Genomic DNA, 22,835 nt, shown 5'->3' with positions numbered 1-22,835 from the left:
CTTTCCTCTGCCGCAGCCCAGCAGCATTTGGAGAACTGGGAGGGGAGGAACGGAGGTAGGCAAATGCTGGACTCACATGGTGTAGATACATGGAGGGGAGCTACCAGACTTGGTTGTGTGGGGGGAGAAGGCTCCAATTTCAGGTGGCCCCTGCCATGGGGTGGCCCTAGGCATTTTACCAGGCTCACTGAATGGTAGCTACACCTCTGCTACTCATATTAATCACCAAGAGCCCCTTTTTCAAAATCGAGGTAGCGAGTCCCGAAGCGGCAAATGTGACACAGCCCACAGGAAATGAACGAGCTGCGTCGCGTAGGCCGCATTGGACTTGCTACTGTGGCTTTGTAGAAGGGGCCCTTTCTTTTCTTAGCTGATAGATAGAATCAACATATTCATACACTTAATAATGAAGAAATATTCTCTTTAGTTGTCCTTGTGGAGATTTCATGTTGGCCACCTTTTCCAATAAATGGGCTGATGTCATTCTGGAACGACCTGATTTATTTTTACTCGCAGTTCAACACAGCAGCTGCCTCATTAATGCCTCTCTTCTCCTGTTCCAACGCTGTCCTCTTTCCCCATGAATAAATTAAGCATCTAGGGAAACACTGCACATGCTGTAACCTACATGGAGAGGGGGTAATTTGATGGGAAGGAGTGACCTAGTGGTTTGGACTCTGAGATTGTGAGCTCAATACCAGCCTGCTCCCCATGACCCTGGGCAAGTCACCTAACCATTGCCCCAGGTAACACAGATTGGGAACCTGCCAGCACAGATAAGGAAAAACACTTACAGAGTACCTGATTACTATTCAATGTATTGCAAACCTAGTGTTACCATAAGGCTCCAGAAAAGGAGGACGGATTGAGACATCCAGGTTTTACTTCCATTGAAAGCAATGGAAGTAAGGAGGACAGGTACAGACATCTGGGTTTTAACTTTCCTTGAAAGCAATGGAAGTATAACCCGGATGTCTCAATCCATCCTACTTTTTTTTTTTAGCCATATGGTAACGCTATGTAAACTATTTTGGGTGAATCTCATCATGAAAAAGGCAGTTAATAAAACCCAATAAATAAAATGTGAAGGACCAAATTTGCTTACAGAAAAAAAAAAAAAACTCTTGAAGACTATCTCACTGGTCTTTTTAATCTGAGGGTTCAGGGCTCATGTCCCTGTTCGGGCGCTCCTGCTTTTACCAGGTGGACCTTAGTCTATGGCCCAGAAATATCAAAGAAGAGACAAGTTAATTTAATCATGTATATCGAATGAGAATAACTAATGGGCAGACTGGATGAACAGTTCAATTCTTTATCTGCCGTCATGTTACTATGTTTCGTTCTCTAGACTTTGCTCTGCATTTACTGCTAAACCATTTCCTCTCCCCAATTGATATGTTTCTGTATGATCAGCTTGCATACAAATCTGAGCAGAAAAGAGTGATTGAAGGCATAAATCTCAAACCAAGCAAGAAAATAAAATGAAAAGGTACCCCAAATGATATTTCTATCACTTTTTATGTGCCACCATAAAAAAAAAAACTAGAAGCATGAAGTGAACAAGCAATATAGTGTATTGACAGACAAAATTGTGAGCTTAGTAAATATAACATGCAGGGCAATAGTAATTGTGTATCTGTCACATTTTATATATAAGCAGGACCTACTCCATATATTACAGTGCATCAAACTGTCCCTTAGGTGCATGCTGTTTTTTTCTATCACAACAGTCTCAAAGACCTACCTAAGCCAAAGGGATATTTTGGGAACTTCTTTCCTCAGGGAAGCAATTGTGAGTCTTATTTTTCTGTTTGAGATGATTAATTAGAAATAGTTCAAGGTGTTACAGTATTAATGTTTCGCCACCGCTGCAACGATCCCAGCACTGATGCAAAGGCGATGCTCTTTCTAGAAACAATCTGCAATTCTACTTCTGCCCCCTTCTTCCTGTGCTTGCTCCTTCTCCCCCGCCCTCCCGATTCGGCTGTTCAGAATCGTCCCACCAGATGTGTCTTGAGAAAGGTGTCGCTTCACTAGCAAAAAGAGAAAGCGGGGGAAAAAAAAAATCCAGTCGAATAAATCTGTAAACTGACCCTCCACCCTATATTGAGTTTGCAGTAGTCAGCATATTTTTTATTTTATTTTTTTAAGTTGGGGGTTGCAGATATTTCTAAACTCATTATTCATGGGCAGCCTGAGGCCAGATACCAGTACTAAATATTCTGTTCATCATCAACTAACAGAAGTGATCTGGGTCCTGCCGATATTCAGTTCTGGTACTACTACTAATGAATTATTTCTATAGCGCTACCAGATGCACGCAGCGCTGTACAGAGTCACAAAGAGTAAGAAAACAGTCCCTACAAAGAGCTTACAATCTAAGCAGGCAAGACAAAAAAGAGGTCATGGATACAGTTAAGGGGAAGGGTTAATCAGCAGGCTGGGTTGCAGGGCAGAGGGGCGTACAGGACAATCAAGCCATTGTGACATCACTGATGAGGTTGGCTCTTATTGGTGGAATGAGGCATTATGACATCACAAGCTCAGCTCTGCTTCCCAAAGACAAACAGGATGTCATGGATACAATTAAGGGGAACAGTTAATCTGCCGGCTGGGTTGGAGGGCAGAGGGGAGTACAGGACGATCAAGCCATTATGACATCACTGATGAGGTTTGCTCTTATTGGTGGAATGAGGCATTATGGCATCACAATCTCAGCTCTGCTTCCCAAAGACTGAAGCTCTTCACACTACTATGAATTATTTCAATAGCGCTACCAGACGCACGCAGCGCTGTACAGTCACAAAGAGTATGAAAACAGTCCCTGCTCGAAAGAATGAAAAGGTACCCCAATGAAATGAAAAGGTACCCCAAATGATATTTCTATCACTTTTTATGTGGCCACCATAAAAAAACAGAAGCATGAAGTGAACCAGCAATATACTGTATTGACAGACATAATTGTGAGCTTAGTAAATATAACATGCAGGGAAATAGTAATTGTATATCTGTCACATTTTATATATAAGCAGGACCTACTCCATATATTACAGTGCATGAAGCCGTCACAACAGTCTCAAAGACCTACTTAAGCCATGAATGTTGCTGTACCATCCCCCACCGACGCGTTTCGTTCCTTCAGCAGGGTCGTGGATAATGCTGGAGCAAAATGAAAAAGCTGAGTAGCTTAGCCTTTCAAAAACCGCCGTAGCTCTTAAAATAGTATATCCGGCATATTCTGTCATAAGGACATTGTTTAGACCAGACATGGGCAAACTACGGCCTGCGGGCCATATCCGGCCTGTTTAGTTTTTTTAATCTGGCCCGCAAAGCGCTCGTTTTGCACATGGGCCGGACCATAAAAATCAACATTCCAAATTATTTCCATTGCTGTGTTAACTGCAAGGGCAAATAACCTCGAGCTGGAGGGCTAAGAGGAGAGGGACGACCATACCAGAGTGAACAAAGCTGAATTGCCTTTGGAAAAACAAGGAGGGGAGAACTCAATTTTTAAAAACTAGGCAGCTTCAGAGGCAGCCGGGTATTTTTTTTTCCCTTTCATTTTCTTTGAAGGACCCCCCCCCCCCCCGCCCCCTCTTCCTCGGGCGCAGCGGAAACAATCCGTTTACCTGTCATCCGGCACCCCTCTGTCAAATGTAAGAACCCATTGTGGCCCATGAGTCAAAAAGTTTGCCCACCCCTGGTTTAGACTAACAAGAATCGAACATGTATCCGACTATTACATCAAGCTATATTGGCTTAAGATGTATTTCTGTGTCAGGTATAAGCTGCTGTTAGTTTTTATCGTATTATATTGCACTCCCTAAGTTGCGTTCATCTACCGCTGGGATTTGAAGATCCTGATGAGAAAGGAGTTAAAATTGCAAACACAAAGGGCGGGTGAGTTCTTCTGTGTTGGGCCAGAGGAATAGAACAGGCTTCCGCAATGTAGTATATGGCGACAGGGGAATTTGAAAACATTTAAAAGATTGCTGAAACGCCATCTGTTTTGCAAAATGAAATATGGTTGAAGAATGAGGGACTACGTTTGTGGCTACGAGAAGACATGTTGTGAACATTGATGTTTAATCGCTGCTAATGGGTTTTTTTTTTAGATTGTATTTTTATACTGTTTTATGTCTGTAATGACATTTATTATTGTTTGTTGATTGTACTTCGCTTTGTATAAGGCGAATAATAAATAAACACACACGCCTCTTTGTGCTCTGCTGGGCTCCATTTTGTGACACGTTAACGGCGTATATTAGAGGAAGAATATGGTATTGAACCTTTGGCTATTGCACAATTCTATAGTCTCAGAATCATATTTACCCATCACAGTTGCTGTTCCCTGGGAGGGTGGATGGGTAGGTGGGAGGGAGAGTGAGTGGGGTGGTGGGATGGGGGGATGGGTTGGTTGTTGTTATCATAGTGGTAGAAGTTTGACTTGTGAAGTGTAATAACTGTTCTGTGCTGGAAGTTTCATGTGAAACGCTTAATAAAAATGATTTAAACATAAATTAACACACAATACAATATCACAAGTTCATCTATGTCCAATCCTGCTCTTTAGCATAGGCAAGTGTAAGTCCATCAGCATCGAGGTATCACCAGCCTCCCTCAGCGCTGAATGCCTGTAGCGGTCATCGGGACTGACCATCTACTGTTAATATTCAGCTTCTCTATTGGCATCAGAGGTTATTGGAGTCATGCATCGAGTGAAGATGAGCACTGGCATTGGTTTTCATCAAGGCACAATACAGAGAGCACCCTGACACTGGCGGTTGATGCAGGACTGCTTATCCACTCGGGACTGAAAGGGTGTGTGCAGTTTTTGAGAGAGGGCCTGTGTTTAAAAGCCGAGCACTGACTTTGAGTCTGATTGCAGCTTTGGGCCAGGTCCACAAAGAGGTAGGACTGCAGGGACAGAGAAAAGGGGAGCAGAGATGATGGACTTAGGATGGGGGGAGGGAAAGCAAATAGGGGGATAGAAGGTGGTTTGTGGCCACCTAAGGAGAGGGGGTGATGCTAACTTGTTTGTGTGTGTGGGATTAGAGATGAGAAGAGGGATGCTAGCTACAAGGGAGGCGGTATGGGAATGAGGATTCTGGCCACCTGAGGAGAGAGTACAGAGGGAAGATGGGATGCTGACCACATGGGGTGGGAGGGGAAGGGAATGGGAGATGCTAGACTAAAGGGAGGGTGTATATGGCTGAAGGTTTTGCCTTTTGGCCAACCCTGGAGATAAACTATCTGTCCTGCCATGTTTTATTTACAAGGTTGGTCACTTTGGCATTCAGAATTACTAAGTTCCAAACCTTAGGGGCCCTTTTACCAAAGTGTGGTAAAATGTGGCCTCAGTGCGTGCGTCCGTGGGTCATCCCCACATGCTAAGGCCATTTCTACCGCATGAGTAAAGAGGCTGAATTTCCTTTGTTTTGGCCATGCGTTATTTTTTCTGTACGCACATGCCCATTGGCGTATGCCTTTTCTGTGTGGTTACAATCAAAGAGGTTGGCATATTTTTGACAGGTTCTTATTTTGTATCTGGAGCAATGAAGTGTTAAATGACTTGTCCAGAGTCCCAAGGAGTGCTGAGGCAGCTGCTCTAACCACTAGGCCACGCCTCCACTTCTGTGTAATGGGCGGGTCACGCATTAGGCCTCTTTACCACTTCTTTCTGGAAGCAAGTGCTATGGGAAGGGGGTCTGCAGGTACTTCAGGGGATCTGGCCTGGCCACTGCGGAGCCCATATCGTAGACAGGATGCTGGGCTCGGCAGACAACAGCACTGCAGCTCTTGATTTAAGCTATTTCTCCTCCTTTCCCTAGATTTTCTCTCTGCTCTTCGCTAGGACAGTCGCTGACATAAACCGTCCACCTGACTTGTCTCTCTCTCTCTCACCCACATTCTAAACTCTGCAGTACTTGAATTAAAAATCCCAGTGATTGAGGTTGACCTGCAGGAGAACCTTTCTACACAATGATACCCTTTGAGACAGAGAGAGTAAAGGGGAAAGGAGAAGGGCAGAGGAGGTGAGTGAGAGAAAGGGTTTTATTTCACACCTTGCTCTGGGAATCAGCTGGATTATTCTTCAAGACAGAATTTACCTACTCTCCTCCTCCTATTTTTTTTTTAGCGTGCCCCACAACAAGGCATTTTAAGCTGCGGTAAGCATGCGTTAGTGCTTCCTGTAGCTTAGTAAAAGGACCCCTTAGTGACTTAACCAGCTTATACGAAGTTTTCGACAAGAAGGTGGCTCTGTGCATGCAGCCACAGTTCCTTCCTGAGGTTGTTGGCTTTCTTCCTTAACCCTTTCAGGACCATAAGGATCGTAGGCCAATTTTTGTGGTTTTGACGACATTTTTATGGTAAAAAGGGCTTGCAGATGCCAAAAAATTGATTTTTTTTGTGAAATATCATTATATATTTTTTTAAAAATCAAACTTCTGGCTTATGGACAGTGTGGCAAGTGAATCTTCTCGTCAATCTGGCAACGACGCTAATGAATGAATGTCGGAACCAGTTTGTTTACATAAAGGCAGTATCATATGGAATCCGTACATATCAAATTTAGAACTGTAGACTATCCCAATCAAAATTTATAGGATTTTAAAGTTATGGGACAAATATGTCCCTTGGTCCTGAAAGGGTTAATCAATCAATTGTTCTTCCAACATGTGTTTTCTAAACCACATACAGCACAATCGTAGAGATGCCTTTCACCAGGATTGTCCAACCTTTTTCTATCGGGGCCCACATTTTATATTTTGTAACATTCGGAGGGCCAAACATGAACTATTGTGTTTTACCATATGCTTTGTCAAATAATGACAAATACAACAGTGTGTCATCCCCTCCCAGCCAGTGTCTCTCTCTCATCTCCCCAAAATTTTCATCAAGACTTCTTGCTCTCTCTCATATACTCCCTCCCATATACTCCCCTCCCATATACCCCGTCTCTTTCCCCTCTCCTGGCTTCAGGTGCAGAACAAACAATGGGCTTCCTGCTTTCCCACCCTAACTCGCTCTCAACAATTCTGAGCTGCATGGTTAAGGTGACCATACGTCCCGTTTTGAACGGGACCGTCCTGTTATTAAACCGTCTGTCCCGTTGTCCCCACGCACCGCTTCATGACAGCAAGAAAGAAAAGAATTGTTAGGCATAGGGAGTGAGGTAGAGATGCATGAGTAATAGAGAGAGATGAGGAAGAAATGTTGGATGTGATGCTGGAGAGGGAACAGTGGGACAGATGGAAAAGGATGCAAGAGGAAGTGGCATGGTGGTGGAGGGAATGAAGGGAGAGATGTGGCATGGTGCAGAAGAGAGATGATAGGAGAAAAGCTGGGCATGGGGCTGGTGGGCAAAAGATGCTGTACACAGTCGGGGGAATGAGAGGGAGAAATGTTGGATATGGCAATAGAGGGGGGTGGGAGAGATGTACCCTGGATCTCTCTCTCTTTCTCTCGTTCCCCACTCCCTTTGCAACAAGGGAGGTAGTGAGAGAGAGGGAGACATATTGCACATGTGGGTGGATGAGAGAGAGGAAGAAATTCTGTGCAGAGGTGGGGAGGGGAAGTATGTTTTATCTAGTCTAATTTCAGGTTTACCGTTATGAATAAGATTATATTGTGTTTGTGTGTGTATGAAAAATGAATGGAAGAAATGGCATTATAGTTAGTACGATTATCTCTGCCGAAATCTCTGTTAAGGCTGGAGTAAGTCTTAACAGAGATTTCGGCAGTTGGAAGCCAAGCACAGTACCGGGTAAAGCTTTGGATTCTTGCCCAGAAATAGCTAAGAAGAAAAAATTAAAAAAAAAAAAAAAAATTTAAATTGAATCAGGTTGGGCAGACTGGATGGACCATCCGGGTCTTTATCTGCCGTCATCTACTAAGTTACTATGTTACTATGATTATTATGGGGGCGGGTCTGGCCAGAGCTTTTGGGCCACCCAAAACAAAAGTGTTCTGCTATCTAAGCATGGACATAAGAACAGAGGTGGTCTATGAAGCTGGCGGGAAACTAATTGGGACCTCGCCTTGAAAAAGCTCCGGCGAAACATGTCGGCGGCCTGAATGATCCCGATAGCTGAGTACTTTACTAAGCTAAACTGCTAACGCTTTATATGAACTTTGAATGGATAGAAAGCACCGGGATGCATCCCAGTGAAAAACAGACATGTGAAGCTTAGGACTATGAATGAAATGAGCCCGGAGTGGAGAAAAACTGAAAAATTGATTGGCTTGGAAAATAGGGTTCACTAAAAGGTGATACACTGTAGTAATGTAATGTAATTTATTTCTTCTATACCGCTCCATCCGTTAGGTTCTAAGCGGTTTACAGAAAATATACATTAAGATTAGAAATAAGAAAGGTACTTGAAAAATTCCCTTACTGTCCCGAAGGCTCACAATCTAACTAAAGTACCTGGAGGGTAATAGAGAAGTGAAAAGTAGAGTTAGAGGAAAAATAAAAAGAAAATAAACATTTTAACAAGACAGCATTGATCTAAATACTTTGGAAGGTAAAAGAGAGGAGAGAAAGGAATAGAAGCAGAAGGGGGAGCCGTTGAACAGTAGAATTCTGGAGAAATTTAAATGATAGAAATAGAACAAAACAAAGACAAAAGGCAAAACAATAGATAAGATTAAAGATAAATCATAAGCTGGAAAGAAAAATAAAATAAAACTTTGTAGTTTATAGTGGACATAAGTTCATACATTTCCATCTCATTGTTTTGAAGAGGATTTCTGACACTATAGCAGGTTGGATAAAGTCTGTCCTGCGGAATTGCTTGGAAGTATAAAATCTAACTCCATCCCTCCTGGGCTCATTTTCTAGGAGAGAAACCAGAACCACATCCGAAAGCATTGGAAGCTTCTCTTTCAGGTCAGGGGCAGTGGACTACCTTTTTGGCTGGAGCTTTCTAATTATTGATGTCAGGTTTGTCAAAATATCGGTTAGGCCATGGGCCTAGTGGCCTATCCCATTCCACTGCCATATGCACATTGTCGATAACTCCAAGCAGCCCTTAAAAGCTGAATGTGGAAGTGATCCACACAAACGTCTCATGCAAAGCAATTTTGTTCCTTCAAAGCTATCAAAGAGGGCTGACTCAGTGAATAGATAAATCACAGCTGAAGCTAGAAGCCTCCCACACACGTTCTAATTTAAACCAAGATACTGGCAAAGCTGACAGTGAATGTGGAGGCTTCAGAAATTGTGGCCCTGGCTATGAACTCAGGACTAGTCTTCGCAAAGGGCAGCGTTGCAGACCGGCATTTATTTTCACTCTTCCTTTTGCAACTCAAAGAAACTGAAGTAGTTGAATAGTTGAAGTAGCATTTCAGAACGGTGAAATCAGATCTCAGCATCTCTGAGTTGAAATGCTACGGGCATATGGGACCGCTAGAGGTCAATATTTACGAGTTCTGTCCAGCTAATCTTTGGAATTAGCAAAACAAATCCTGATGTATTAAGTTTTTCTCCACTCCCAGGATAATTCTGTGCAATTGGCAGCATGGGCTCTTCAATGCAATGCTGCATAGTATATACCATTCAGTATGAAATTGCCTTGCAGTAAGAACATAAGAGTTGCCATATTGGGACAGACCAAAGGTCCATCAAGCCCAGTATCCTGCTTCCAATAGAGACCAATCCAGGTCACAAGTACCTGGCAAGATCCCAAAAGAGTAAAACAGATTTTTTTTTTTTTTTTTGCTGCTTATCCTAGAAATAAGCAGTGGATTTTCCCAAAGCCATCTTAATAATGGACTTTTAGGAAATTATGCAAATCTTTTTTTAAACCCTGCTAAGCTAACTGCTTTCACCACATTCTCTGGCAATGAATTCCATTGAGTGAAAAAATATTTTCTCTAAGTTGGTTGGTTTGTGTTTGTTTTTTTCAATTTACTACTTACTAGCTTTATTGCATGCCTCTAGTCCTAGTATTTTTGGAAAACATAAACAAGCAATTCACATCTACTCCTTCCCCTCCACTCAGGGCTCCTTTTACAAAGGTGCGGAATAGCGCGTGCTAAAATGCTAAGCGCACTAGCCACTACCGCCTCCTCTTGAGCAGGCAGTAGTTTGTCGGTTAGCGCGTGCTATAGCCCGTGCACTTAAATACGCTAGCGTACCTTTGTAAAAGGAGCCCTCAGTATTTTAGAGATCTCTATCAGATCTCCCCTGAGCTATCTCTTCTCCAAGCTGAAAAGCCCTGGGTGCTTTAACCTTTTCCATCCCCTTTATCATTTTGTCAATGTTTATGCCCCTTTGTAGCTTAGGTGATGGTGCTTCTGCTGTTTCACAGAGGTCTTACTTTTCGACCAGCGGTCGCATTGCATGTCCGATTTTGGTGGTGTGATGATGTTTTTTCTAGCAACTATAAATGCATGGGCCAATATTCAGCCTGCAGTGTCAGTGCTTTTATAAATCCTGGTCTCGGTGGGCTTTTTGTTTCAGCACATGGAGGTGGTGGGTAAGGGAGTAATAGGATTCGATGAACTCGGCAGTTTCCTGACCAGTGGCGTAGCGAGGGTGAAAGGCGCCTGGGGCAGTGGCGCCCCTCCACTGCAATCATCTCTGCCACCCGCTCCTTCCCCATTCCCCCCTTCCCTTCCCCTCTAACTGTTCACCACTAGAGCTTCAACGTGCGCCTCGTGACCTCGTCATCTTTCCCGCTTATGTCACTTCTTTTGCATGACATCAGCGAGAGAGATGATGCAGTCGCAAGGAGCACGTTAAAGCTCTTGTTGCTCATGGCGGTGAACAGCTAGAGGTATGGGGGAAGGGAAGGGAAGGGGGCGCGCATGGCGAAAAGAGGAGTGGGAAGAGGCAGAGTGGAGAGGAGGAGGAGTGCCAGTGCTTTTACCAACATGGCACCTGGAGCGGACCACCCTCCCCCCTCCCTTACCACACCACTGTTCCTGACAGAACCATAAATGGGAAAAGAAAGATATAATAGAGACATTTAAATACCTCTGTGGCATAAATGCACAGGGGGCAAGTCTCTTTCCGTTGAACGGGAGCTCTGGAATCAGGGGGCCTAGAATGAAGGCAACAGGGGTGGGAGCCAGGATTAATATCGGGAAATGATTCTTTACAGAAAGGGTGGAGATTGCATGTAATGGCCTTTTTTGTTCCATTTATATTGGCATTCGTGATAGAACATCATGCCCACAATGACACCAAGAAAATTCAACAGTACCATTTATAAGTGCTAAAGGAGACAGGACCCCTGAGGAAGTAAATTCATTGCCGAAACACGGCCCATGTAGGGTCAGGTTTCCAGTTTCATTAGCACCAAAGCCTACTTGTGACCGTTGTATTTCTTGACACAGACCTTAGGTGTATCTGATTTTATTTAAAATTTTATTATTAATCGCCTGGCCCTCCAGGAACCTGTTCCACTTTGTGTGACTATGTAATGGCCTTACAGCAGAGGCGGTGGAGATGAGGGACATGCACAGAAAAACTAAGGGAGGAGAAGAGATTTATAGGCTTATTAGTAGTTATGGATGGGCCAACTTCATAGGTGTATAAGCTTTTACCTGCCTTCATTTCCTGTGTTCTGTTTCTGTTGCTCAAATAATCTCTTTTTCAAGAGACTCAATAAAATATCAACACACAAAGAGAGAGGATGGATCAAGCATATTTTACTTTTTGTAACTCAAACAGCAGAGGGCACCTCTGTATCACTCCTCAAAGCACACCATTAGTAGATTTATGACTAACGTGACCATTTATTTTTTTCATCAAAAGGGGACATCTATTAATTGTCAGTCCCGCTCCCAATCCCACCCTAGCCCCGCCCCAACTCTGCCCTAGCCCCACCCCCAATCCCAATTTCTTCCATTCATTTTTCATGTACACATAATATCTTCATATTAATTCATAATGGTAACCTTAAAATTTTTAAAAACTACAAAGCACACTATAAGCAGAGAAAATGTTAATTATCATTTATATTTGGAGGGGTTTCAAAGATGTCAAGACAAATGACTTTAAAATATGCAATGTCATCTCAGTAACTATAGAAAAATAGGCAAATATAGTCGGGCCTTATCCAATCAAGAGCTGCATGTCAAAGCAGCTCCTGATTGGATAAGGCCCGACTTAGTGCAGGAAGAGGCGGTCGGAGCATACAGCGAGTGATTTCCTGCACTCACCGGTGCTCTCTCCTGCCTCTCCCGCTGTCCTCTCCTTGTCAGTGGTTCGCGGTCAGAAAATACCACGAATGACCAGGACCGCAAATGACCGGGGGAACACTGTATATCTTAAAAAAAGGGGAAGTTTTACTAATAAATGATTTTAACATGCCAAATGTTGATTGGGGTGTCCCTATAGTGGGCTCTTCTAGAAGTAGGGAGATCCTGAATTCTCTACCCCAATAATTGATCCAGCTGTTGGTAATGGAACCCATGTGGGAAGGGGGTTATAGTGGACTTAGTAGGTGATCATCTGGCATTCTGTAATCACTTCATAGTACGGATTAATATTAAAACAGGTGTAGAGAGAGCTCATTCCAAAGTAAAGGTTCTAGACTTCAAAAAAAAAAAGCTAACTTTGTTCAGATGGGGGATTACATTCAGATGGGGTTTACATCAATGAATTGTTGCCTGGATGGGAACATCTGGAAGGGACAAAACTGAAAGGAGCTATTGTTAAGGGCAACAAACCATTTTGTAAGGAAAGTAAATAAGAGGAAAAGAAGGCCACTTTGGTTCTCAAAAGTAGTAGCTGAAAAGGTAAAGCAAAAGCCTTCAGAAACTACAAAAGATCGCTAAAAGAGGAAGATAGGTGAAAATATCTGGAAAAGTTAAGAGAGGCTGATCGACTAGTCAGGAAAGCAAAAATGCACAGTCAGGAAAGCAAAAATGCACATGGCAGAAGAAAATAGCTGAGAAGGTGCTCATTACCAGTAGATGGTAAGAAAATCACAAAACTGGGGAAGAACCCAGTGTTTTCAAGAGTATCATTGCACCATCTTCAATCGGTAGAAAGGTTTAAATAGGACCCGCTGGAGTGAGATAACTTCCTAACAACCTCACCTTTATTGTCAAGTTAAGTTCCTCAAAACATTTGCACTTTAATTTATTGGAGTTAGCAGTTTTATAAAGAAATGGACACTTTAAAATAATATATTCATTCAAACACTATTTAAACCTTTCTACCAATTGAAGATGGTGCGATGATAGACTCTTGAAAACACTTACAGGGGTTTGTCCCCAGTTTTGTGATTTTCTTACCATCTACTGGTTCTGAGCACCTTCTCGGTTAAAAAGGATATTTTGCTCATTGTCCCTCTGTTTTGTTTTGTTTGCTTAAGGCCTTTGGGGACATTTTTTGTTTAAATCTTACCCAGTAGTGTTATTGGAGAAAAAAAATAGCCACCATGGTAAAATGGGGGAACAAGACATTTGTTTTAGGTATATTAGTGATGGTGTAGGATTGGGCAGGGGAGGACATCAATGGGAACTCCACTAAATTGGAAAATGAGGATGTTACTGGCCAGACTATATGGTAGATATCCTGCAAACAGAATGGCTAGATAGGCTGGAGTAGGCTTGGATGGCAATTTCAGCATTTGGAACCTAGGACAATACCAGGTGGACTTTACAGTCTATGACCCAGAAATATCAAAGAAGAGACAAGTTCATTTAATCATGTATTTTTAATGGGTATAACTAATGGGCAGACTGGATGGACCGTTCGGGTCTTTATTTGCCGTCATTTGTTACTATGTTGCAATACAAGTGATTAAATCAATAGCTGAAAGTGTTCGCTATCAAAGCTGTGATGAATTTATCTTAATGTTCTCAGTGTCACAAACACCCTCCTAGTTAAAGCTCATACCTGTACTAAATTGATATTATAGCAGCAAAAGATAAACTAACTATCTGAACAGCCCGATTTGGCTGCTATACCTAGCCGGCTAATGCTTTAAACTTCACGGCTAACTGCTAGCCGCTAATATTCAGCAGCCATCTTGGCTGGTTATATAGTGCCAAATATTATCCAGAAAATCTGAAAATCTCTGCATGCGGAAGGGTAAAACTGCTTGAGGCTCCTCCATATTTCTAGCTCGCTGAAGTGATCTCTATGCCCAGTACTTTAGCATTCCATTGAGCTCTTCCTCCTTTTCCCCAGACTTCTCTCGTGCACCTTCTGAAAACGGTGAGGCTCCTGAGACTACTGAGGCTCCTGCAAAAGCTGGACCGCTATTCCCAGTACAGCGCTATGGTGCTTACCCTGCTCATGTCTATGTTTGCCCTCCTCGCTCACTGGATGGCCTGCATCTGGTACGTGATTGGTCGGAAGGAAATGGAGAGCAATGATCCAGTCACTTGGGACATTGGTGAGTTACTGGGCATGAGCAGTCACCTACTGTAGGCGTAAGCATTGCATTCTATCAAGTTGGGCCTCTTATCCTGAGATGTTTAGAACCCTGATTTGCAGTTGCATTAATTTGCCAGAAAATTGTTATAAACTCATTTTTATGCAAAATTTATTGTAGATTAATATGCTTTTATGATTCTAGTCAATGATTAATGGACTTTGAAAAAACTGTGTGGTATTGATATGTAGTAGTAATAGTGGTATCTAGTAATACCAGACGGGGAGTGTTATGCCCCCATGTTATGCAGGCATTTGCTCAGTTAATGTTTGTTTAAATGTATAGTAGTTATGGGTGTTCTGTGGACTCAACTACCCAGAGAGTTTTGCTTCCAGTAGTCTGGGCTGCTTCCATAGAGCATGGGCCCGCCTCTTTCTTCAGTCAGAGGAGAGCAGTGGCCATATTTGCTAAGCACATGTCAGAGTGAGAGCCTGAGAGTGGTGTTCTCCCACCAGGTTTTTCACCCTTCAATTGTGAAAATCAAATACAGCTTAGATTACTTCTAAGTCTGGAGAACGGTGTCAATATGCCAATAACATTACGATCATCATTCCTTCTAATATAGCTATATCTCATATTACCCAAATAATTGAGTCTATACTGAAACTGATGGAATCATGGATGCAAGAATTTAAATTCAAATTACATCATGATAAGACCAAATTCTTTGTTGCGTTTCCACCTAGAATTTTACATGAACCATCAATTACTGTAGACTCAACACTCTATAAGATCAATTCAACAATTAAAATATTGGTAGTTGTTATAGATCAACACTTGACCATGAAAAAGCAAGTAGATGCTGTGGTGCAAAAGGGTTATTACATATTGTGGAAACTGCGTACCATAAAATCATAGTTTGAGTTTCCTGCCTTTAAACTTTTAGTTCAGTCGTTACTTCTAAGTCTTCTCGACTATTGTAACAGTGTCTATTTGACATGTACCAAGGAAGAGATGGCTAGGCTTAGACTGAATCAAAATACGGGGGTCAAATTAATTTATGGTCTAAAGAAATATGATCATGTGACTCCTTTCTACCGTGAATTGCATTGGCTTCCGGTGGAGGTGCGTGTTTTGTTTAAGATGGGTTGTCTTTGTTACAAAGTTGTGTAAGGTATTGCTCCAACCTATATGACCGATAGATTTCTCATAGCATTTCATAAACATAGGAGAGAATCGCATGCATTGTTTAATTTTCCGTCTGCTCAAGGTTGTAAGAGCAAGAAATCCTTGGAACATACACTAGCATTTCAGGCTGCTTTCGATGACAGGGAATTTAGGCCACTGTTGCGTAGTGCTTGCTCTTACAAACACTTTAGAACTCAATTGAAAACTCATCTTTTTTCAAACTATTTAGCGAACTAATTTAAATCATCCTTAGGTTATGTTATTTTTAATCTTTTGTGTACCGCATTGAACTTACGGTTATGCGGTTTATAAGTACGATGTTAGGTTATTTTCCTTTTGGAAAATCCGGACCCCTAGCCCTGTCCCCAGGCCCGCCTAGTTATGCCCATCCCGCCCTTGCCCCCCTCCCCCACACTGCCTGCTCTTATCGGGCAGGGAGGCAGTCCGCGCATACATGTACGCTACGTGATGATGTCATGCGCACACGTAACATTATCGCGTGACAGCCGCGCATGCACGGACTTCCTCCCTGTCCGACACAGCTTTTAAAAACCCGGACAAAGTGCTGGGTTTTCAAAAGCTGTCCAAACCCCCGGACATGTCATCAAAAAGAGGACATGTCTGGGGAAATCCAGACTTCTGGTAACCCTACATTTTGGTATCCTTCTATATCTCTCCCCCACTGAAAGAGATTTCTCACAGTAATGTAATGAACATTTTAAAAAGAAATGCATTACTAGCTATAGATTGAAACCAAGGAACTGAATACTCTGCACACACACACACTCTCTCTCATAAGGAGACACTTACACTTTGCTGCAGTTGGAGGTTCAATTACTGTTTCTGCAGGCCATTATGGCAGCTCATGTAGCTGGAGTGGACAATGTCCGGGCCAGTTATCTCAGCCGCCAGACTCTGGATCCGGGGGAATGGTCCTTGTCCCAGAGAGCATTCAACTGTATTGTGAAACGCTGGGAGTGGTCAACATTTGATCTCAGGGCCTCAGCGGAAAACAAGAAAGTTCCTTGTTTCTTCAGTTGAAGGTCAGAGCTGGGAAGCATTGGCATAGATGATCTGGTACAACCTTGGCCAATAAATGAGCTCCTTGTATGTGTTCCCCCCCACCCCACCCCCGGTGACTGATGATAGGCCAGGTCCTTCACAGGTTAGCGACCTATTGACAATTAGTAATCTCTCATAAGGAGAGGAACTAGTTAATCTGTTTAACAAAATAATCTTTCCATCAGGTCTAAAACATTTAACCCCAACTGATACATAATTATCCGATCCCATCATATTGACACAATGCACATTTTATCACACATTAACTGTCAAGGGGATAATTACCAGTCACTTCATTATTTCTGTGGTTTCAGACAAAGGAAAATGTCAGTGTAACATGGTACAATAACATTTAACAAATTACTGTCTCCTGATGCTGTTAGTTTGCTGTTATGTCCTAAACTCAGCATTTCCCCCCTCAAAAATGGGGTAGAAGGTTGTTCAGGCATTTCACTGTCAGTCACATTGGTACATGCCTTAGCAACCTCAGTTAACATAATCTGCCCCAGTACTCCCATCTAGTGGCAGCTCACTAAAAGTGCACCCCTGATCATGAAAATCTGAGACCCCGATGCACAACTCTCCAACACCACGGTAAAAAAAATTCTGCAGTGGGTGCGATGTTTCCTTATCGGATGATGCTCGGCACAAATAGACCTGGTAAAAGGGGGAGGAACTCAAAAGAGCAATGGCTAGGCAGCTGCCATTCTCCTTCCCTCTGCCCTATCCTTGAAAACTGGGGAGATCCCAGAGGACTAGAAAATAGCAAATGTCACGCCCATCTTTAAGAAGGGATCAAGGGGAGATCCAGGAAACTACAGGCCGGTGAGCTTGACATCGGTCCTGAGAAAGATGATGGAAGCACTGGTCAAGGACACAATCTGCGAGCACATAGAAAAAAATGGACAACTGAAGGCGAGCCAGCACGGCTTCTGCAAGGGTAGGTTGTGCCTCACGAACTTACTGTACTTCTTTGAGGGAATAAACAGCCAGATGGACAAGGGGGAATCCATAGACATCATTTACCTTGACTTCCAAAAAGCCTTCGACAAGGTACCTCACGAAAGGTTCTTAAGAAGCTGTGGAATCACGGGGTACAAGGGGATGTACACCGATGGATCAGACACTGGCTGGCGGGCAGAAAACAGAGGGTTGGAGTAAAAGGGCATTACTCAGACTGGCAATGGGTCACGAGCGGAGTTCCTCAGGGATTGGTGTTGGGACCACTCCTGTTCAATATATTTATCAACGACCTGGAGACGGGGACGAAATGTGAGGTCATTAAATTTGCTGATGACACCAAACTCTGTAGCAGGGTCAAAACCAAGGAGGTTTGTGAAGACCTGCAGAGGGACCTGACGAGACTAGAGGAGTGGGCAAAAAAGTGGCAAATGAGTTTCAACATAGATAAATGCAAGGTCATGCATGTAGGGAAAAAGAACCCGATGTTCAGCTACAAAATGGGGGGAATATTGCTAGGGGTGAGAAACCTTGAAAGAGACCTGGAGGTGATGGTGGACACAACATTGAAACCATCGGCGCAGTGTGCGACAGCCTCAAAGAAAGCAAACAGAATACTGGGCATCATCAAAAAGGGTATCACAACCAGGACGAAATAAGTCATCATGCCGCTGTATCGTGCAATGGTGCGCCTGCACCTGGAGTACTGTGTCCAGTACTGGTCACCAGTGTTCCCTCTAAGCGGGCGGGTGTTGTGAGCAAACTTTTTTCACCGTGAGCCAAAAATATCGGGCGCCAGCAAGTTATGAGCCAACTCGCCCGATTCTCCTCTCGCCGCCCTGCCATCTGCCGTACGCCTCTTCCGATCATGCGCTGTGACGAGAAACGTGTGCGCTGCGATGTAATATTTTGTGCACCAGCGCACGCCAGCGCAGCTTAGCGGGAACACTGGTTCAAATGGTTTTATTTATTTCCCCAAATTTATTTTTGTTATACGCATTGAAAATATTTGATATTGCGTTTAAATCAAAATCTCAATAAACTTGAAACGAGTGCCCGTGAGATTGTGGGAGGGTTAAATACTCAAAACTTAGAAGTTTTTGCTACGCCAGCTTTCTGGTATCTTTACATACAGTGGCGTACCTAGCATATGTAACATCCGGGGCCCATCATTTTTTGGCACCCCCCCCCCCATCTTTAAGAAAAACATGATTTTTAGTAACAAACCACACGTCACACATGAGTACCTAGGAAAAGGCAGCATCTTACATATTGCAGTGAGCAGTACATCAATACACCCATTGTAAAACTAAACAAGCCAGACCAGCACAGATCAATCCTACACCGTCAATCCTAACAGAAAACCATGTCTTTCGAACACACAGAACACAGAAAACACCTTCGCCTAGTAAGGAATATGTAATCACAAACTAACCCCTCCCTCTTTTACAAAACTGTAGTGTGGATTTTAGCTACGGAGGTAACAGCTCTGATGCTCATAAAATTCTGAGCATCAGAGCTGCTACCACCAAGGCTGGTGCTAAAAACGCTTCACAGTTTTGTAAAAGGGGGGATAAAATAAAAATACATAGACAAAGGTTAAATTGAACCAGCAAGAAGCTGGACTCTGCATACAATGCTTCACAGAAACAGTGACACATGTCTCCTAAAGCAATAAATAAATAGAAATTTTTTTCTACCTTTGTCTTCTGTGGTTTCTCCTTTCCTCATCTTCTTGTAACTCTCTTCCTTCCATCCACTGTCTGCCGTCTCTCTTCCCCTATATGGCATCTTCTCTCCTTCTATGCCCCTTCCAGAAACTGTATGCCTCCCCCTTCCATCTCTCCTTTCACCCCATTGGTCTGGCATCTCTCTCCTCGCCTTCCCTCTCCCACACCTCTCCTCATAGTCTGGTATCTCCCCTTCCCTGATTCTCTGGCATCTCTCTCCTTTCCTTTTCTTCCATCTTTCGCTCCCCCTCCATGCTCTCACATCTCCCCCTTCCTTTTCCCTTAGACTGGCATACCTTCCTCCTACGCTCCAAGCCCTGGCATCTCCTTTAATTCCCTCCCTCATCTTCCTTCTCCCTCCAGCTGGGTACCGCAACACTCTTCCCTGCAGCTCTGCACTTCCCCACAATTGCCATGCTTCGGTTCCTCTTCTTCCTTCCTTCCTCCCCCCCCCCCCCCCGCGGGACCCTGCGGCACCATCAACTCTTACTCCCTCTAATGTCGGCCCTGCAGCTCCAGACTTCCTCGCACCTTCTCCCCTCCCCCTTTGGATCGCTATTATTTTAAATGTTATAGCCGCGGAGCTGTATCCATCAGTGGAGATGTCTAACCTCGGCCTGCCCCGGAACTCTTACTGCAACAGTGACTTCCTGTTCCTGCCTAGACGGGCGGCTGCTGCAGTAAGAGTTCCGGGGCAGGCCGAGGTTAGACATCTCCACTGATGGATACAGCTCCGCGGCTATAACATTTAAAATAATAGCAATCCAAAGGGGGAGGGGAGAAGGTGCGAGGAAGTCTGGAGCTGCAGGGCCGACATTAGAGGGAGTAAGAGTTGATGGTGCCGCAGGGTCCCGCGGGGGGGGGGGGAGGAAGGAAGGAAGAAGAGGAACCGAAGCATGGCAATTGTGGGGAAGTGCAATCCCCCCAATGCGTCCCCTTACCTTACCGACGCGTGTGTGCGCTGTGAAGAGAAACTTTGCGCTGCGATGTAATATTTTGTGCGTGAGCGCAGGCCAACGCAGCTTAGCGGGAACACTGCTGGTCACTGTACCTCAAGAAAGACATGGCAGTACTCAAGGGAGTCCAGAGAAGAGCGACTAAACTGATAAGAGGTATGGAAAATTTTTCATACGCTGACAGGTTAAAAATGTTCTCCCTGGAGAAGAGGAGACTTAGAGGGGACATGATAGAAACCTTCAAAATCCTGAAGGGCATAGAGAAAGTGGATAAGGACAGATTCTTCAAACTGTGGGGAACCACAAGCACTAGGGGTCACTCGGAGAAATTGAAAGGGGACAGGTTTAGAACAAATGCTAGGAAGTTCTTTTTTACCCAGAGAGTGGTAGACGCATGGAACGCTCTTCCAGAGGTTGTGATAGGCCAGACCACAGTACAGGGGTTCAAGGAAGGTTTGGATAGGTTCCTAAAGGATAAAGGGATTGAGGGGTACAGATAGAAGCAGAGGTAGGATATAAAAATGGTCAAATCACTTCACAGGTCAAAGGACCTGGTGAGCCACCGCAGGAGCGGACCGCTGGGCGGGATGGACCTCTGGTCTGACCCAGTGGAGGCAACTTCTTATGTTATCTATTCTCTGAATGAAGAAATATTTCTTCCTATTGGTTTTAAAAGTATTTCCCTGTAACTTTATCGAGTGTCCCCTAGTCTTTGTAATTTATGATGGAGTGAAAAATCGATCCACTTGTACCCGTTCTACTCCACTGAGGATTTTGTAGACTTCCATCATATCTCTCCCTCAGCCGTCTCTTTTCCAAGCTGAAGAGCCCTAACCGTTTTAGTCTTTCCTCATATGAGAAGAGATCCAATCCCTTTATCATTTTGGTTGCTCTTCTTTGAACCTTCTCTAGCGCCATTATTATAACTTTGCTTGAGATAAGGAGACCAGAATTGAACACTGTATCTGGTTCTTGTACACATATTTCATTTTTCATATGATTTTTTTCCCCCAAAGGTTTTTAGTATATTGTTTTGATCCACCACATTCTTGCAAAGGTATCCTTGGTATGTAACCCTTTATTTGTTTTATTACACCAGTATTACCATGTAGCATGCCACACCATCACCAGCTTCTTTGGAGTACACATCACCTCTGACATTGCATATATTCTTTATGTGCACTAATATCATTTTCTAATGCAATTTTGTGTCACTCGGCCGTCAATCTTGGCCAATCACGCTATGTCTCTTTCTAAAGTTTCTCTTTTTAAATTCCTTATTACTGGCCCCTTAGTTGGCGCCTTTTATCACTTTTGAAACTCACCCATCATCCATCATGTACAACATCCACATCAATACAGGCCTTATCTCTCATGTCACTGTCAGCACACAGCACGCCTGGCTCGATGTAACCACATTCATTCAACATGCAACTACTCCTTATTTTCAATTTCTCATTAGGACCCCTGAGGAAGATGTTTTAATCGAAACATGGACCGTGTTGGGTCCCGGTTTCTTGTGAACTAACGGGGATATTATGATTTTTAAGCAATGGACTGTTTGATTGAATAAAGTGGCTGCATCAAGTACATCTGTTTTTCAGTTTTCTTCTTTGGTTTCCGTTGGTTCCCCCAGCTCATCCAGCCTTGATTAGCCATCACTGCAACATCCCTTGGCTAGGAACCACAGAGAATGGCTCAGTGAGCATGACTTCTAGGTGTTGCACCCACGAAGGCTGTGAAATCTGCCTTGCTTCAAGAGGAGCAGAAGCCAAGCTTGATAATAAAATCCATAGCCACTGAGATACAGTTCCAGCCTTATCTATTTGAAATTTTGTGGAAATCTTTGCAAACCATTTATCTGCCCTTATATCTGATGCTGTTTTCTTTTTTTTTAATATTGTTTCCGGGGGGGAGGGGGTGTCTATTTTTGCAAGTATTTTCTTTTAAAGTAATTTGTCGTTGGCTTCTATTATTTTCCAGGTTGGCTTCATGAGCTGGGGAAAAGACTGGAAGCCCCTTACATCAACAACTCTCTGGGGGGGCCCTCCCTCCGCAGTTCCTACATTGCCTCGCTCTACTTCACCCTTAGCAGCCTTACCAGCGTGGGGTTTGGCAACGTCTGTGCCAATACCGATGCTGAGAAGATCTTTTCCATCTGTACGATGCTGATTGGGGGTGAGTCTCTGAAATTGAGAAATTGATGGACAACCAATGATTTATTCTTTTTCAGGATTCAGTGCTGGCAACCTTTTGATTGTACTGTGAACAGTGGAGACAGTTTTGCTGGTAATGTTTTCTCAGTGAAAAGCAATCCTTAAGGTTCAATCTTTTTTCTTTTTCTTTTTTTTTAACTTGGTAGCTTCTTCCTCCTCTCCCCCCCCCCCCAACACCCCTCCCCAGCTCAACAGGTGCCTGCTTCTTCATGGGACGCTGGATTATAATTCCAAAACTAGCTAGGGAATGTTTCTGCATCTTTAGAAAACTTACTTTAGACTTGGTTTTGAAAGAAACAACACTAAGGGCCAAATTCTGTAAAAGCCATTTGAAAGCTAGGCGTCGTGTAGATGTCCAGCGGGAAAATGCTGAGCGCAATT

At 43.5% G+C, this 22,835-nt stretch overlaps 1 protein-coding gene across 1 annotated transcript in view; it reads left to right on the top strand.

Moving 5' to 3' along the window:
- LOC117347455 (potassium voltage-gated channel subfamily H member 4-like) overlaps positions 1–22,835 on the top strand; it is a 188,320-nt gene that overhangs the window by 130,244 nt on the left and 35,241 nt on the right. Inside the window, exons 7-8 of the mRNA XM_033918434.1 lie at positions 14,156–14,363; positions 22,222–22,416. Coding sequence (XP_033774325.1) covers positions 14,156–14,363; positions 22,222–22,416 — 403 coding nt within the window. The remainder of the gene's footprint in view (positions 1–14,155; positions 14,364–22,221; positions 22,417–22,835) is intronic.

This window comes from Geotrypetes seraphini, chromosome 13 (assembly GCF_902459505.1).
Source record: "Geotrypetes seraphini chromosome 13, aGeoSer1.1, whole genome shotgun sequence".
NCBI lineage: Eukaryota > Metazoa > Chordata > Amphibia > Gymnophiona > Dermophiidae > Geotrypetes > Geotrypetes seraphini.
Note: the sequence above shows the minus strand (reverse complement) of the source record. Positions and strands in the feature narration are given on the sequence as shown.